The sequence below is a fragment of the Simochromis diagramma genome, unplaced genomic scaffold (genome assembly GCF_900408965.1).
Source record: "Simochromis diagramma unplaced genomic scaffold, fSimDia1.1 OVJJ01000426.1, whole genome shotgun sequence".
In the NCBI taxonomy this organism is placed as follows: domain Eukaryota; kingdom Metazoa; phylum Chordata; class Actinopteri; order Cichliformes; family Cichlidae; genus Simochromis; species Simochromis diagramma.
Window position 1 is genome coordinate 1,555,663 of NW_024387170.1, and position 18,425 is coordinate 1,574,087.

The following is an 18,425-nucleotide window of genomic DNA, read 5'->3' on the forward strand; positions in this document are numbered from 1 at the left end:
TTACAGCCATGCCATAGTGCATCTAATATCCAGGTGTATTCACCATTAGTCAGTAACCATCATAAACCTATTTCCTATTGTGTGCTATGTATAAGAAATGAACCCTGTAAACCATTCACGAACTCCAAACATAATTTAGTCACAAGTCAGCTAAATGATGAATATGCGAAGTAGAAATATGGAAGAAGTCATTGACAAAGTAGCTGATGATGCAGTCTCCCACAGTGCCTAAAAATTACAACCTTACATGTATTCACTGTAATAAGGCTAAAAAAGACAGCTCTTTGACAATGGGATGGTGATGAAAGAATTTCCATAATACTATGGAGATGTGTTGAGTTAATCAGCATTTTGTTCTGGGGGGGCAGGGGGTGTCCATGAAAATCCACCTTCAAATGGCTGTTTCACCAAATCACCTCTGTGCTCCTGCCGTCCTTTAATGCAGCTATGGAAACAATGAAATCATTAGTCATCATTATCCGTTAGTCCTCGCTGTCACCAGGTCCTCATTTCCCCTCCTCCCTCTAATTCTCATTTCACTCCATCTCCTAAAATAACCTCACAAAGTCCACTCCCGTTTCCTGATGAGGCCGGTCTTAGTTTGCCTCACAATCAAACCCTCAGTCTGTCTCCGTACATACTATCACAACATTTAGCCAAACTACTGAAGCTATGTTGATGTTCAGCCTTTAAACTGAAATGGGACATACCAGTATTACTATAAATATGATCACTGGTTCATTTACTAGAAGAAATTTCACAACAACAAATTCAATCTGGCAAAACAGCAGAAACCCTGAAGCTGTACAATTCTAACCTAATAAACATTAAGAATCCATTGTTCCATTTCCTTAGCTGCTTATCCATGTTCATGGTCACGGGGTGGCTGGAGCCTAGCGTAGCTAGTAGTACTTCACGGACAGAACGCAAGTGTATCCCATTTACAATAATGTTTATCATTACAAGTCATTTTACAGACATCTAGCCATTGTCTTTCACCTATCCATGGTCGAATTAGGGTTAGGCTAAACGCCAACACACTTTCAATTATCCTTGAGAGGATAAAGACCTGGTCCAGCATTCCATGACAGTACGAAAACTGCACTGTTCCTACTGTATCCGAAATTCAACGAACGGATGAACTTTCCTTTCCAGTACCCCATTGTAGAGCTTCCCAGGAAGGCTGAGGAGTGTGATCCCCCTATAGATGAAACAGATCTTCTGGCCCCCTTCTCAAAGATGGGAGCCACAAGCCCAGTCTGTCAATCCAGAGACTCCACGCCATGTTGTAGAGGCGTGTCAACCAAGACATCCCTACAACATTCAGAGCCTTTAGGAACTCAGGAGAAACCTCGTTCATCCCAGGGGCCTGGCATCCAAGGAATTGTTTATCGACCCCCAGTGATGGGTGAGTTGTCGACTCACACCTCCATAGCTTCCTCTACAGAAGGTGAGTGGGGTTAAGGAGGTCGTCAAAGTAATCCTTCCATCACTAGATCAGCTGCCTCCCACAGGCTAACCATGTCCAATAGGATTCCTCCTTCAGCTTGATGGCTCCATGCACCTCCCATGTCCGCCCTCTGGTGGGATTACCACCACCACAGGCACCAACCACCTTGTGACCATTGTTCCTTGCAGCAGCCTCAGTAACAGAGGTGCAGAACATTGTCCAGTTAGACTCACTTGGAATGTTGTTGTTCTGGCAGAAGTGCGAGTTGAAGATGAACTGGGCCGGAGCCTCTGCCAGGTGTTCCTAATGCGCCCTGACTATACATTTGGGTGTCGGACCACTGCCAGTAAGTTACATATAATGAGCACTTCGGGGCATTTAGTGGAGCAGAACAATGGAAATCCTACTGTTCTCACTCTCTTTCATTAAAAGTGGTATTAGTTCAGGATATAGAACTATGCTATCATAAATTCAGATGATAGCATAAAGTGACTGTTACTATTTGATTAAGCTTCTGCTTCGCCCTAGCTAAATTGTGTAAATAAAATATCCTGCATCAGGTCTCAAGATTTGGAAATTCCCATTTAAAATGTTTTTGAAACAGAAAAGCACAATTTTTTTTCCTGGCCACTTAATTTTAAACCAGCCAAATTACCGAGTGCACAAATCATAGAAGAGAGCTGTCAATAATAAGTGTGGCCGACAAATTGTACTTGTTCCACATGGCTACTCAGAAAAATATTTGAGAGCCCGGCAAATGTCCTTATACAGGCTTGATCTAGCTTCTGCATTACCTGTTGGGGAAGATCCTTTGGAATCAATTTAGAGCCTTTGGGTTGATTCTGGCAGATCCAACATCTTCAAAACAGAAATCTTTCATGTTTGGACGTGAATAACTTCAACAGTAATTTGGTGCGTTCTAGCTGGTGTAGCTTAGTTACCACACTGAGAAATAAAGCTCCCCATTTCTGCCATTCAACCCCCAGTGATGGTAATCTAAAAGAAAAACAAAAGTCGATCTATTTTTTGCCTTTTAAAAAAAAAACAAAAAAAAACACACATAACCAGTGGATTGAAATGTTTTCAAGAGTTTTTTTTTTTTTTAATTAAAATAAGTAAATCAAATCAAATCAAAATCAAATCACTTTTATTGTCACATCACATGTGCAGGTACATTGGTACAGCACATGTGAGTGAAATTCTTGTGTGCGAGCTTCACAAGCAACAGAGTTGTGCAAAATACAATAATGTAAACAAGCAAAATACAAGAATGGCTACATCTGAAACTAATAAATATATGTACAATATATAATAGTGTATGCATTTCTGGATGTGTATACTAAATATTTTTCTACGTGTGTGTGTGTGTGTGTGTGTGTGTGTGTGTGTGTGTGTGTGTGTGTGTACACATATTTTACAAATTAAATAGAGTAAACAATAAATAAAATATATAAAATAAAATATACAGAGTGAGACATGTGCAAAACAGTGGCATTACTGTACAGTATGGAGTGCATAATGTTAAAGTTCCAGTAGTGAAGCTGAGGTGTCTATGACGTGTTCAGCAGTCTGATGGCCTGATGGAAAAAGCTGTCTCTCAGTCTGCTGGTACGGGACCGGATGCTGCAGAACCTCCTTCCTGATGGAAGTAGTCTGAACAGTTTATGGCTGGGGTGACTGGAGTCCTTGATGATCCTCCCCACTTTCCTCAGGCAGCGCTTCCTGTAGATGTCTTGGAGGGAGGGAAGCTCACCTCTAATTATCCGTTCAGAGCACCGCACTACTCGCTGGAGAGCTTTGCAGTTGTAGGCGGTGCTGTTGCCATACCAGGTGGTGATGCATCCAGTGAGGATGCTCTCAATGGCACAGTGATAGAAGGTCCTGAGGATGCGGGGGCTCATGCCGAATCTTTTCAGTCTCCTGAGAAAGAAGAGGCGCTGCTGCATCTTCTTCACTGTTTTGTTTGTGTGTACTGACCACGTAAGATCCTCAGCCAGATGTACACCAAGGAACCGGAAGCTGCTCACTCTCTCCACAGCAGCGCCGTTGATGGTGATGGGGGTGTGTACTTCTCTGCACCTCCGGAAGTCCACTATCAACTCCTTTGTCTTTGCGACGTTGAGGGTGAGATGGTTGTCTTGACACCAGTGGGTCAGGGCGCTGACCTCCTCCCTGTAAGCCGTCTCATCACCGTTGGTGATAAGACCCACCACTGTAGTGTCGTCCGCAAACTTCACAATGATGTTGGAGTTGTTAGTGGCTGTGCAGTCGTAGGTGTAGAGTGAGTATAGGAGAGGGCTCAGTACACACCCCAAATCAGCAGAAACCATCATCTTTAGCTAAATAAGACGTTGTGGAACTTGCATAAAAATCATTTTACACACATTTGTCCAGTGACCTGCAAAGCATTTGAAGGACTGCCGCTAACTTCAAGGATCTTTTTGTATGTTCATGGATGGAGTTGATTCGGTCTAAACTCCATCTCTAACACCATACTAGTTATTTGGACATTTCGATGTAAGAGATGTAGGCAATCTCTTCGTGAGATTTACATTTTTACATGTTTAAATACTGCATTTTAATCCGCTTTAAATCTCTATATTTGAAACAGCCAATCCCTCCCAACCTTGCCCACAGGCCTGTACCAATGGCCATGAATTATTCATGTGGGTTAAAGAACCTTCATTTAATTTCCAATCATTTTCATCTGTTTGCATGGCTTGTAATGAGATGCTAAGATGCCTGAACTCCCTGAGACAGGGAGAGAAGGAAAACAGACAAAGGGACAGAGTAGCACTTAGGATTGCATAATCAGTCCAGAGATAAGGACCTATCTCCATCAACCAGCAAACTCTAGTGTTTCTGCTTTTCTCTTTATTGATGTGCATCTTCATTTCTCTCAGTCTTTTGTCTTTAAATCAAGAACAAAAGAGAGCACTGGGAAAGGCGAATGAGAAAAGTAAAGGACTGATGCTCATATAGTGCTTTTCTACACTAACTGAGAAGCAACTGCAGGTTCAGTATCTTGCCCAAGAATAATTTGCCATGGAAACTTGAGCAGCCAGCGATCAAACCACTAACTTTCCTGTTAGCAGAGGACCTCCTCTACCTCCTGAACCATAACAAGGCAAAAGAGTACAGCTTTTTTCTAGACAACGTACAACTCAACACAAATCATGGCACATGTGAATAATTATAATTATACTGCAGATTGACGGCTTGAACAGAGAGCTCGGGACCGTTTTGGGCTGGAGTCCCCAGCCCTACGTCAGGTGGTGGAGGTATGTGGTGGGGTGTGGTCTCTCTCCAAGTGTAAAGTCTGTTTTCTGTCACCGCAAAACAAGCCTGCTGCTCAAGCACACAGTGCTTTTCTGTAGGTGCACTGTAACATCAGGACATGAGATAAAACCTTCATTCTAACCTGCACTGTGTTCAGCAGACGAGTTGGCAAAATATAACATTAGAAGTCAGTGTCAGAAAATAATATTAAAATGCATTATTTCCATAACAATGCTGCAGTCGTTCAATTTAGCTTTATTTATACAGCGCCAAATCACAACAACAGTCGCCTCAAGGTGCTTTATATTGTAAGGTAGATCCTACAATAATACATACAGAGAAAAATGCCCCTATGAGCAAGCACTTTGGTGACAGTGGGAAGGAAAAACTCCCTTTTAACAGGAAGAAACAGTGAAATGCAAAAATATGCAATTTCATAGGTAAAGCTTATTCTAATCAACAAAAGAAAAGAAAATCTATGTCGTAATATGATTAGCACAGTGACGAAAAAGGGTGCAGTAAATTATAGCTCTCCTCTCAATACCGACTCTCCTGATGGTTAATAGCATAATGCAGTTACCCTTTTAACCCTCTGGTTATGTGCACTCCCACCCCCCTGACTGTACTGTTCCAGTCACAAGTAACCAGTTGGTTTTAACAGCTCTTAAATTAACATAAAAAACATTTTTCACCACCAAATTCAGTTTAGTGGGTGAGTCAATGGGTCGTTCAGTGGGCCATTCAGGGGGTCAGAGGCCAAAGGGGGTGTGTGGGGTGGATTCCCATTCATTTCCTATGGAGGTCTCTTCTGACCGGGAACACCACAGATGTAACAAAGTTGTTTAAAACACTCAAAATTCAGCAAAAAGAGCTGCTCATCACTTTATGTGTTATATGTAAAGCTAAAGTGGGCCTGGGGACAGACACAGACCTGCACTGATTTTTAGAGCAGTCCTGTTATAACAATGTAAGTTAAATGAGTCAAATTGCATCCAAACAGGTGCATCTATAGGTCAGCAAAACCCAAGTGCAAGTGACAAGTGACATTTCCTTAGGGTGAGAAATTAACAGCTGAATAAAAAGCTGGTTGCAGAGGACAAAAGCAGTTCATCTGTTCTCTCACTGCAGGGCATGTTTCACCTCTCATCTGGCAGACTTGAGAGACCTCCCCTCCTTGTTCTGTGATAGACTCTAATTGACAATAAATGGCCACTCAGTTCACTCAGGGAAGCCTTTGATAAGCTTGGACGACTGGCTGCTTAAGTAGCTTTTTAAGTCAAGCTCTCCATGAGAGACTGAGTATAGCTCGGTTTCTCTGCTCACAGCTGAACACAGGGTGTGACAGTGTCAGCAGGACTGAGGAAGAAATCAAAGCTCATCGACTGTGTGCTCAAACATGTCACAAGAAACAAATGTCCAGCTGAAGGTCAGAGGGTTACACAGCTCCACAGTTTGTAAATCACAACCACTCAAATGCAACTACAGTGCACCTTTTTGACTTTTTGCATTTTTCTTAAAGCACTGTTGATTAGTTTCTTTATATTTTAACAAGAAAAAAATTGCATTTTTTTTTGTACATAGATCTCTTATTGGAGGATTCCAGTAACATCGAGCTTCACAGGTGGTCCTGCTTCATTAGAGCAAGGATAAAAGAGCTAAGCTTTTGATCCCCTTTACAGTCTGTAGTTGCCACTTTTCAACATGAAGAGAAAGGCAGAAACACAAAGTAGGCTGAATAACATGAAATGGACAGTAAGAGAGATTTATTAACCCCTGGTATTAAACTTTGGAAACAGAACTGTTTTTCCGTGTTTTGCTCACCATTAAATTTGTATTTTATTTAACCTACATGTCATTTCTAAGCAGAAAGTGTAAACACACTGCTCAAAAATAAAGAATAATGGTTGATATATACACTGATATGAACTGGGTGAAGTTCATTTGATTTAATTACCAACCTACAGACAACTACTCAATTCAAAGGCACCCTTTGAATTGAGCAATGTGAAAAAATGATGTGGCAGGTTAGTCCATTCAGCCAAAAGTTGGTTGCAGCAACTCACAACAGTATTCAGTATGGTTTGTATGGTCTCCACTTGCTTGTGTGCATGCCTGACAATGTCGGGGCATGCTCTTGGTGACACAATGGATTTTCTCCTAGGAGATCTACTCCCAGATCTAGACCAGGGCATCACTGAGTTCTTGGACAGTTGGAGGTCCAATCTACTGGTGTTGGATGGAACTCAAACATATCCTGGACTGTAGAGGTCTGTGTCTCTCCATGGCCAGACCATCACTGACCCACCACCAAACCAGTCATATGTTGAACAATGTTACAGGCATCATAACGTTCTCCATGACTTCTTCAGAACGTTGCACATCTGTCACATAAAGATAGATTCCTTTATTGCTGTACTCAGGCATTGTACAGTGAAATTGGACGAGCGTAAATACATTGTTACATGTTTTCATTCTAAGAATGTTTTTTTTTAATCATTAGAGAAAAAATGACCAGTAATCATCCCACAGATGTAATATCATCTACAGCTACTCTTAGTACCATTGATGTTAAGTTAGACTCTTTTTCTCCAATTGATCTTTCTGAGTTAACTTCAATAATTACTTCCTCCAAACCATCAATGTGTCTTTTAGACCCCATTCCTACAAAACTGCTCAAAGAAGTCCTGCCATTAATTAATTCTTCGATCTTAAATATGATCAACCTATCTCTAATGATCGGCTATGTACCACAGGCCTTCAAGCTGGCTGTAGTTAAACCTTTACTCAAAAAGCATCTCTAGACCCAGCAGTCTTAGCTAATTATAAACCAGTCTCCTTCCTTTCATATCATCCTTGAAAGAGTAGTTGTCAAACAGCTAACAGATCATCTGCAGAGGCTTATTTGAAGAGTTTCAGTCAGGTTTCAGAGCTCATCACAGCACAGAAACAGCTTTAGTGAAGGTTACAAATGATCTTCTTATGGCCTCTGACAGTGGACTCATCTCTTCTTAGTTTTGATGGTGCTGAGCCAAAGGTTGTGTTCAGGTAACCATCCTGTCAGTGTTTTATCCTCCTCCCTGTACACAGTCAGTCTTAATGAGCATTTCAACCCGTACTCCAGGAATGATGGTACTGAACACTGTCATCTGTAATCTATGAACAGCATCCTGATAGTTTTCAGGTTGCTCGAGGTGACAGAATGCTGTGGCAGTGCGGTCCTCTGGTGATCTGTGTGCCCTGCAGGCGACCTGGACGCTGATGAGTGTCCAGGTTCTGTGGGAGTCAGGCCTTTATGCGCTGCAGGATATGCCTCTCGAAGCATCTCATGACTGCTGACATTAAGGCGACAGGATTGTAGTTGTCGAAACACTTTGGGGCAGATAACTTTGCCACAAGAGTGATGGTTGCTGTCTTCAGGCAACCTCATTGTGACAGTGAGGTTGAAATTCCTGGTCAGGCACAAAGTACTTTATCAAGTACTGTATGTGGGCCAGGAGGTTTCCTGATGTTCACAGCTTTCACCACCTATCTCACCGGGTGTTCCTGGAAGACAAGAGCAGCGCTGGTGGAATCAGGAGGCAGCTCAGCTGGTTCAAAACTGGCACTTTTGATTTTCGTGAAGGAGACGTTCTCATGACTCACCGAGTGATGCCACTAACTATCCAATCACTAGGATGAAGTCTGTTGATGTCACATTTTCAGATTCGCCTCGGATCACTTGGAACCTGGGCGAGCAGATACGAAAAAAGTACCAGCTACTATATCCTAATGGAAAACGCTGAGAACTATGGCACGCCGACCCGAGTAGGTGCTAATGGAAAAGGGGCGTAATTCTTCTGCCAGCGTGGTGTCAGCAGGGTGGTGACGGGTGTGGACCCTCTGTAGTTGGTGATGGTCTGTAGTCCCTCCCACTACAGAGCATCCACAACCCTTCCAGTTTCGTTTTGTGAGCCTCTTTTGCACCCTTGATGGCTCCCCACTGCTCTGCCCTTGCTACACTGTATTGAGCTTTGTCCCCTGACTTGCAGGCTGAGTTCCATTTCGTCATCGGAGGTCATTCAAGGTTTTTGGTTTGTATTGACCCGAGTACTTTTGTCCACTGTTACATTGTCAGTGCAGCTCTTTCTCTGTGTACTCCTGAAGGTCATGATGAAAACGCTCCACTCACTGCTGTCTAAGAAATCTTACAGTCAGAAGAGAACTCCCTCAGGACAGGTTTTAATGTCTTTAATGGGAGGTTTGGATCTCTTCCTGATACCATGTATGCTGGTATCAGAAGTATTGATAAGTGATCTGACAGTTCCAGATTAGGGAGGGGCAGAGTCCTGAAGACTTGCTTAAATACAGTGATCTCATTTATTCGTCCTTCTGATGAAGCACTGTATGTACTGTACAAAGTTAGGGAGTACAGACTGAAGACAAGCCTTGTTGAAGTCCCCAAAAAGCTCCCTCAGGATGGACCTGCAGCTGTTTGTGTATTATATTGTACAGCTGGAAGAGCACAGTGTTAACATTAACATCAGGTGGTATGTTCACTGCAGTGATGATCACTCTGGGCATGTATAAGGGTCTGCACATGCATTTCCCAGTCCAGGAAGCATGAGTGTGATCCTACTGTTCATGCACCTCTTTGTCATGATGTGGTCAGCTAGCTGAGCAGCCAAGTCCAGAGAGAGTGTAGCATAGCTCCACAGTTAGTAGCTTCAGTCTGTCGATTCTGTGGGAGATCGACCTCGCGTTGTTAAGGAAGACGCTCAGAAGTGAAAGGAGCTGTTTCCGTAGTCGTGCTATTAGGCTTCCTCTGAGAGACACAGCAAACCTTCAGGAAATGACACATTTTCAAGTGCAAACCTGGAGGAGCTGGACTACCTCTGTGGGGTCCATGTATCACCTCATGCTACCAGTGGTGACACTGATCCAAAACAAATGCTTGTTGCCCCTCTAAGTGTTGTTAATTTAATTAACACCAAAGAACCAAACCAAACAACCCCTCTGCTACTTAACTCACGTCATGCTATACTAAATATATTTAAAAATGTTACATTAATTTTTTGAGCAGTGTATTTAAAGAAATATGTTTGTGTTGCAACAAATGTAACTGTAACAGCCTCTGTCTTTCAGTGGTAATGGTTCTGTTGACACTATAAAGTACAGAGGTTTAAACTGCGGCTCACACCTACCCAATCCACACAGGTCGGAACTGCTTTTTTCAAGCAAATAATCTAAATTGAAACTGCACCAATTTGATGGACCTTAAGACCATCAAAAATCCCAAAGGGACTTTTGAGATTTTTCACTGCTTCTGACAGAGGAATTCACTCAAAAACAAAGAAAATCCCACCAACAAACTGATCAGATGGATCAGACCAGATGCCTAATAAGGCTCAGCCAGTGACAGGAAGGAAAGAGGGCGAAAAAAGGTAGAGTTTAGCAGTTACTAAAGTTTAAGTGCGATCATTGTGGATGAAAACAAGGAGAGAGAAAAGCGATGAGTGACAAAATGCTCAGTGCCGTCTGAGACTATGGCAGCATCAACTGGCCAAAACTTTTTTAAGCCTAGTCTTTAAAAAAAAAAAGTAAAAAATTTCGCGACTCCGATTCCATTATCGATATCACTCATGGATTCATTTCCTTTTAGGTCCTCTTATCAGTTCTCACTGGCTCCGCTTTGAAAGTTGCCACCATTGCTAAACAGCATATCAAAGTAAATAAATGCGTGCAGATTAACTGCATGTTGTGTGGTCAAATGTTTGTGCATGATGGAGGTACTTCCCCTCTTTGTTGGGATCAGTGTGGGAAATACTGTTAGCGAATGCAATTTATTACACATATTACACACAGCACTTTTCTTAAAAGTAATGTAATATGCACACACATGATCTGTCTCTTAGTGATTACATCTGAACAAAAATGCTAGAAGCACTAAGACATTATCCACAGTGAACAGTTAGAAATCAAGGCTTCAGTCTGACTCCTCCCCCTGTTTATTATCTGTTCTGAGGTCGTCATTCACTCAGCTTTAACCTCACTCTGGGTTCTTTGCTAGCTTATCGTTAGCTTGCTGTCTGTGCAGGTGCTAGCAAAGAGCTAAAGTTCTGTTAGCAGTATAATGCAGATGTTTCTGTCCTGGGTGCAGTCTGCAAATTACCACTGCACTCTCGCCCTTTTGTGCAATAAAAATAAAAGTATTGTCCATGTGTGGCACCATTTTCCTCCGAAGCTACACAAACCCTGCTCATTGTAGCACAAATGTGAAAGCAGCAGACTAACAATTCAAAGGAATTTGAACATGTCAACTTAAAAAAAAAAAACAGTGTGATGATTAAAGTCACCTTATAAACATGAAACAAGGTCTGTACGCAGTGAACAATACAAACACTGGTCACTGTGCCCCACTGATCTGGATTCATTTGTAACGTTGTCATTTAACCCATTTGTCTGGATCATGTTTAGTAATGAGTAATAGATTACAGAAAGTAATCTTTGAGGTATTTTAGAAATGGGCTCGTCACATAGTTTGTCCAGCAGAGTGTGCCCTACTCCACTGTTTAAACTTTAAGCACTGACTGAACATGTAACTGTGATTTACAGTGTATGCACAAGTATTCACAGAGCTTCACTTGTTCCAAAATGGACTGAATTCATTAATACCAATAATGAATAAGTGAAAAGGTTTGGTTAAGATTCTTGCGAATTGTTTTGATTTTCTGTTTCTGAAACTTTAAAACCAAATCCTGTTCCTGTCAGAATATTTCTTTCCTGGTTGTGAACATGATTCTTACAAGTCTTTGAAATCAAAGGACAATAAATGACAATTCAAACAGACACACATCAAAACCTTCTTCATTTTAACCCCCAGAAAGTCATTTTATTATTCTAAAAAGCCTGCAGGGTTACATTAAAGCCCAACCCTAATCTTGCCATGGGTTCAAGCTCAGAGGATTAAAAACATTACATAGTATTTTCTCTGCATCTCTGGACAGACAAAATTAGAAAATAGTCTTAAATAGGTACTGAAAACCACATTTCCAAAACAGTGATGATGATGATGTCCCTGAATAGTTAAATATGCCTTCTTTAGTTTGTCGAGGAACAAGTTGTCAAAATTATTGTTACTGTTTCACAAACAGGAGAAAGAAGTGTGATGAGGACAGTGGGCAGTCTGGTTCGCCTTCAGCTCATCACCAACAACAACAACAACAACATTTCACCCATCCCAATTCTAAAGAAACAAAGTGGTTCTCTACCTTTGACTTGAGGTGCCAGTATTCGTCTGTGCCATTTTCCACGTGTCTGAAAGCTGTGAGATAGTCGTAGCTGATGACTGCGGTCTGTAGACGAACAAACAAATGACATGAAGAGATTTTCAACTGCAAAGTGGAAGAATAGTTATTAACCTTCTGAGGTCTAAGTCATCGTATGTGCTAACCCTACCTTGTACTTGTGGTAGGAGGAGAATGCTGTGAATAACTCTGTGAATGGGAATCAGAACATTCTTGCTTCTGTATATATGATTTTACATAGTTTAACATCCAAAAACTAAATAAGACATGTTCACAACTTAAGACAATAGTCAATATAAACATGTATTTTCCTGGCTTCATTCTATTCGATTTTTTTTGCGGTGTAGAACTTTTATGTGTTAAACAGTCAATAAAATCAAGTGGACACCTTTGATGAAGCTCCTGATGATCTAGCCTCTTACTTCTGTTTTTTTTTTTATTTACTCTTTAGTTTTGTGTGAATCTGCACGCTCCATCTGCCTGTCACTTTGCTGCTAGAACACCTGAGTTTCCCCAATGAGGAACAATAAAGGATAGACGACACCTGATCCTAGCAGGGGTGGGGGAACTCCGGGCCCGGTGTCCTGCAGGTTTTACAATAGAATAATCCTTTAATTGTCCCACAAGGGGACATTTGGGTGTAACAGCAGCAAGAAAGACACATATACAAACAAACAGTACACAAGACACAGAACAGAAACATACACAATTTTTACATATTTTAGATGCGTCCTTGATCCCACACTGCTGATTTAAATGGCTAAATGACCTCCTCAACATGTCTTGAAGTTCTCCAGAGGCCTGGTGATGACCTAATCATGTGATTCAGGTGTGTTGACCCAGGGTGAGATCTAAAACCTGCAGGACCGGCCCTTGACGCCTTGAGTTCCCCACCCCTGCTATAGAGGTTACACAGGTAGTCCAGCTGCTCAAGGACAGCACATTAAACCATGCCATTGCCATTTATTGTATCTCCCAAAAGTGTCTCAAGACCATTAAGAGATTCCAGCAGACAGACAGCGAGTTGTGTGAAGAGGAACAGGATGAGCACTGCCAGAGCCGTACAAAATTACCTCCAGTTTCTGACCAAACAAACAGAAAGACTTTGTGAGCGTGGCCTGAGGGCCCAAATTCCTCTAGTGGGTCCTGTGATCACTGCCTGGCACCGTGAAGCCTGATTGGAATTTTCCATAAAATATCGTTGTGGCAGGGGTGTGCTCGAGGGGCAGCGCCACGGAGGCTGAGGGCAAGCTGGAAGGAATCACACTGATGAGCTCTGTTCCCTCTTTAGTGACGCCGGGGACAGGCAGTGAAGTGTGGAGCCAACCAGAAAGCTGGCCACGGAGAAACCAAAGGTGCCGAGCTGCAAGCGATGTGTGTGCCATAACGTTAAAGGAAGAAAGAAACAGTTAGGGAATGCTGTGTGGCTCCAAGTCTTTCACAACTACTGACGTTCTGTGGTGTTCACGGATGAGAGCAGGTTCACCGTCAGCACATGTGGCTGATGTGATATGTCATATCACTGAGAGGTGTACACAGTGAACAACAACACAGCACTCACAATGAAGGTTTTTAACTATAAGGACAAAGAAGCAATGATGAAAGCAGCCAGGCTGAAAAAAAAGGAGATTTTCTCCTGGAAGCAGCCGGTGATGTTCTATCAGGACGTGGCTCCTGGAGTAACAAGATGAGACGAGCTCGGGAGCTCATGGCATAATATCGCATTCATGACAATAAGGAGAGGCCACATATCTGTAACAGCTCTGCTGAGGCCAAAGATTTCATCAGGATCATCCAGGTAAAGAAAGCTCAGCTGGAAGTAACACAGGAGGATCTTGGAGCATCCGTGTGAATAAAAAGTATGATTTTTAAACAAAAACACTGTAAGGTTTTCCTAACATTATTTTTCAGATTCAAAGTGAAATCACCCAAAACTGTATAAATTAAGCAGGTTTTAATACAACTGTATGAAACTGTATGAATATTTAAAATATCAGAATCCCAGTGCAAATGTACACGGGCCAGAAACACTGACTTGGGTCTGTTAGGCTGGACACCGAATCATTAGTAACATTAGTGAAACATTAATTCTTTTATTAACATTAATTATTAACAGCTACACATTATAACAGCTTGTTTTCAGCAGCACGACATTTTCCATCAAAGCACACAGTTCTTTGAATTTACTTGATTTTAGTGAGTTCATCAGTGAAACGTGGTGAGCTCATGTGATTTCTTCTTTTCCTCCTCACTTAATTTTCCCCAGTAAATCCAAAGTATTCACATAAGATTGAATTTGTGTTGATTCAACATGACTTCTGTGATCTATTCTTACAGTTATTGTTTTATGGTTGATTATGTTAATTTGCTGCAGTCACTAGAGACCTCTAAACTTCATGCAGCCTTCAGATCACCTTAGGAATTCAGGCTGGAGCAGAGTTCATCTTTCAACAAGACAATGACCATAAGCACGCAGCCAAGACAACAAAGAAGTGGCTTGGGGACCAATCTGTGAATGTCCCTGGGTGGTGCAGCCGGAGCCCAGACTTGAACTCGATTAAGCATCTCTGGACCAACACTCCCCATCCAACCCGATGGAGCCTGAGAGGCTCTGCAAAGACGAGGAGAAACTGGCCAAAAACAGATGTGAAAGCCTGTAACATCGTACTCAAAAACATGGGAGGCTGTAACTGCCGCCAAAGATGCTTCAGTGAAGTACTGAGCAAAGGCTGTGAATACTTATACGCATGTTGTACTTTAGTTTTCTTAACAAATTTTCAAGAATTTCAGGCAAACTGTGAATATTTCCTGGATGCACTGTTGACCTGCCCTAAAATGATTTGGGGATTTATGCAGGAATTCTCGAATCACTTACCAACCGTGTTGAATAAATCTGACTTGATGGCTTGAATGAGAAACTAAAAAAAGTAAAGAGGTAACACAGAAAGGCTATGAGGTAATGCAGAAAGAACAAGCTAAAAGCTTCCATCGTTGTTGTTAAAACCTTAGCTTCAAATGCTAGTTTGAAATTCAAGGAAGCTTGGAACAACCATCTTCCACAACTTCCCAGCTAAAATTCTTTTTAACCCTTTGAAGGCCTATTAGGAGCAACCTTTGAAGCTCTTTTGTGAACTGAGGAGTTCCTGTCATATTTCAGGCCTGCTCAAAGAACAAAATCACTGGGTTGGAATCAGATATTAGTGAGCGTGATCTCTGCTTATGCAGTAACTACTAGAAAAACCCAGAAAAAAATTCTAATGCTCAACAAAGAACATTTTTATTGACATACACTAAAGGTACAGGGAGGTCATCAAATGTTGTCTTTATGGGATAAAGAGTTAAAAACCATCACTGCCTATCCCACCTGTTAAATCCTCAATAGAAAAGTGTGAATTGTTTTTCTTGAATTTCTTGATTATTTTAATAAAACAGTGCTACACTGAATTCAGCCACAGATCTCTCTGGAAGCCTGAAACACACAGTGGTACCGTCCAATTCTTCCGCCTACCTGTCAGTCTGGATCGCTACTCGGTTTTTAAAAGATACTTTTCCAGTTGGTTTAGAGACTGTGACAATTATAAACTCCTTTCTGTCATCTGGGGTTTCCACCTCCAGATACACAGAAAACAGTTAATCCAAAATGCTCCCGCCAAGCTTTTAACCACATCGGTTATTGTAACTCTTCATTGTTACCTGTTAGTTTTACAACCATTTTTAAGATTAGTTTGCTTGTGTTTAAGCCCTACACAGTCAGGCTCCAGCCTACAGCTGCAAGTTGCTGACTCATGAACACATTTTACAGCATGACTTTGTTAAAGACTTGCATGGTCCCTAAAGGTGATTGGGCTTTTACAGTTCACACTGTAGAGTGATTTCTTCAGTCACTCTGTAAAATCGTTTAAATTTCTTGGTAAAGCTTATTTTTAATCTTTCTGCTTTTCTAAGCCACTAATGCCCTGATGAAACTTTTACCTTTGTCTGTGTAGGTTCTTGTTTATCCAGGTCATGGTAGTCTAAGGAGCTTGGAAAGAAAAAACAACTGGAGTTTCCTCAAGACGTTTCATCAGGTGATCTGAATGGGTCACATAACAGTGTGAGGCATGGTCTCACAATGGTTTCACCAAAACCTCTGCGGACCTACGCCTGTGCTCATGTGGTGAGGCACATGATCAATAGTGGGCCAACGCCCCTCTTAAAGGACAGCTCCCACCTGGGATTCTCCATCATTCGGTCTTAGAACTGAAGACGTTCCTGGGATGAGAGCTGAAACGTCTTCAAGAAACTTAAACTTTCTTTCCAAGCTCCTTAGACTACCTGTTTTAGTGTCAGATTGTATGTGTACTGGTTTTGAAATTTGAAACTGTTTTAAATTCTACTTAAGGTAGTTTTAAATTTCGAATTTTTATTTTCAAAATGTACTTTCACTGTTTAGCAACTTGGGTGCTGAATAAATACAAATGAAGTAAAGATACAAAGATGCTTCAACATAAGCAAGTTCACAGAAGTGTTACCAGTATAGCTGCCTAGTAGAAGGACTTGTAAGGACTTAATGCTATTATCATTAAAGGCATTTTAGAATATGAAATTTCCAAGTAGTGTTGTGCAGTAACTCACAGTCGCCACAGCTCGTCCAAAGCGGATCACACTTAAGTCACTGAGGTCCAGGTGACTGCTATAAAGGTAAAATCCAGATGAGGCAAGTACTGCTGTGGCTAGAGAGGAGACTTTGAGGAGCCGATTAGCCATGAGTCACTGCAAGAGGAAGATGAGGGAGGAGATCAACAAAGTGCTAAAGAAGTGTTTCATTCATTGATAACTCGGAATAATGCTGTGTTGATTCACTGTGGCTGATTCACATCAGGCACTTTGAATTGACACAAAAAGAAAAGTGCCTCTTAATATGAATCTACATTTGAGATCTGATCACGGCAGAAGGTTGCATCTTAGTTTGGTGAGGGTTCAGGCTTCAGACAGTTTGTGCATTACCAAGGACCCCAACAAGACTAAGAATAAGACAAATATGGACTATTTTGAACTGCCCAGAGCAATAATATCAGCTACCTAGTTTGCCACTTGATTAAAATATTACATAGTCTCCTGCTTTTGTTACGCATTTTTGTGTTGGTGCACCTAAACCGGCTCGGCGTGTTATGACACTCACCCTGAGCAGCTAGCGGCAGGTCAGCTCAATGAATCACAAAGCAGTTCCTGCCGAGACAGCTCCAAGTAGTGTCTTTGCCTCAGACCGGATTTCGCTGGTGTCTCGTTTCTAAAAGACCCTAATAAAGAACAGGATACGGCGACTGTGAGCTTATCATCACTTGTGTTGTTGTGTTATGCAACAACCGGCTGGGTTTTGTAACAGGCGATGTATGGCTGCACCACCCGGCAGCACTCAGTGCTGACCGGCGAAACTAAACGTCTCAATGAAAGAACTACGAGCAGCTTTACCTGACTCTACAACGCGCGCTGACTGACTGCCATTTATCCGTTTGATTTGACCTCTTCGCAAAATTTCGACGCAGAGGCAAAGGATTCTGGTTAATGTAGTACGGCCTGATATGGAGCCTGTAGAAAACATGGACGACGTAACAGCTCCCCGAAAGTCTCTACTGCCCCCTGGCGTCTGGCTCCAGTATGGCTCATAAACCCCGCCTCCTGTGTGGCCCACAGGGCCGGCCCTAGAATTTTGGTGGCCCTGAAGGAGATTTCATAAATAGCCCCAAAAGATTGACTGCTCATAACTAGATGAAGATGAACACACTTCATTCTTTTAAATGTAGGGTGGGAGAAATTACATGTGTACATGTGTAACCACACAACAAATGAATTTGTTTTCAACTTGTGCAAATTATCCAATAATATTAATATGTCAAAATATGATCTAAAGGATGCAATGACACATAGCTAGAAAGTTAATATTTAACATGGAAAAATTGGGGGCAGTTTAGACCTTTCATCGATTTTGTGTTAAGATAAAGTAAATTAAAACACCACTTGTAATTATTTCCTATATTGTGAGAAACATCAGGTTCTTTGTAACCAAAAAGGCTAGCTATTATAAATGACATTGCTTCTCAAATTAAGTAAAACTGCAAACAGCAAGTAAAGCTTGTTCTAATAAAAAACACATTAGCTAAAATAAATAGGATTGTTACATTTTAGCTGCTGTTTGCCAGGTGAAAATTACATTCAATTTAATTTGTTCAAAATGAAATGCTAACTCCAAGTTGCAAAACAACAACAACAACAAACAAAACAAAACAAAATGCACGCATACACACACAAAAATTGGTAGGTAGCTAACAACCAAAGCTAACAATACAATCAAATAGGTTACTCGGTTATTAATCATGTTTACAGTTTGTCTTGAGCTGGCTAACAAGCTGAGGAAAAACAACCTGCCGTTCAGG

General features: G+C 41.5%; 1 protein-coding gene across 4 annotated transcripts in view; it reads right to left on the minus strand.

The window, feature by feature from the left end:
- Positions 1-18,425, minus strand: part of adck1 (aarF domain containing kinase 1) — an 87,520-nt gene that overhangs the window by 62,580 nt on the left and 6,515 nt on the right. Inside the window, exons 2-5 of one of the 4 annotated variants that reach the window (XM_040049081.1) lie at positions 17,464-17,516; positions 17,174-17,291; positions 16,627-16,764; positions 11,977-12,060 (exon numbers count right to left, since the gene is read on the minus strand). In XM_040049081.1, coding sequence (XP_039905015.1) covers positions 11,977-12,060; positions 16,627-16,758 — 216 coding nt within the window. In that variant the 5' untranslated portion in view covers positions 16,759-16,764; positions 17,174-17,291; positions 17,464-17,516. Of the gene's footprint in view, positions 1-11,976; positions 12,061-12,163; positions 12,194-16,626; positions 16,765-17,173; positions 17,292-17,463; positions 17,517-18,425 lie in introns of those variants that run through there. The other 3 variants (XM_040049082.1, XM_040049083.1, XM_040049084.1) reach the window with 3 other exon arrangements.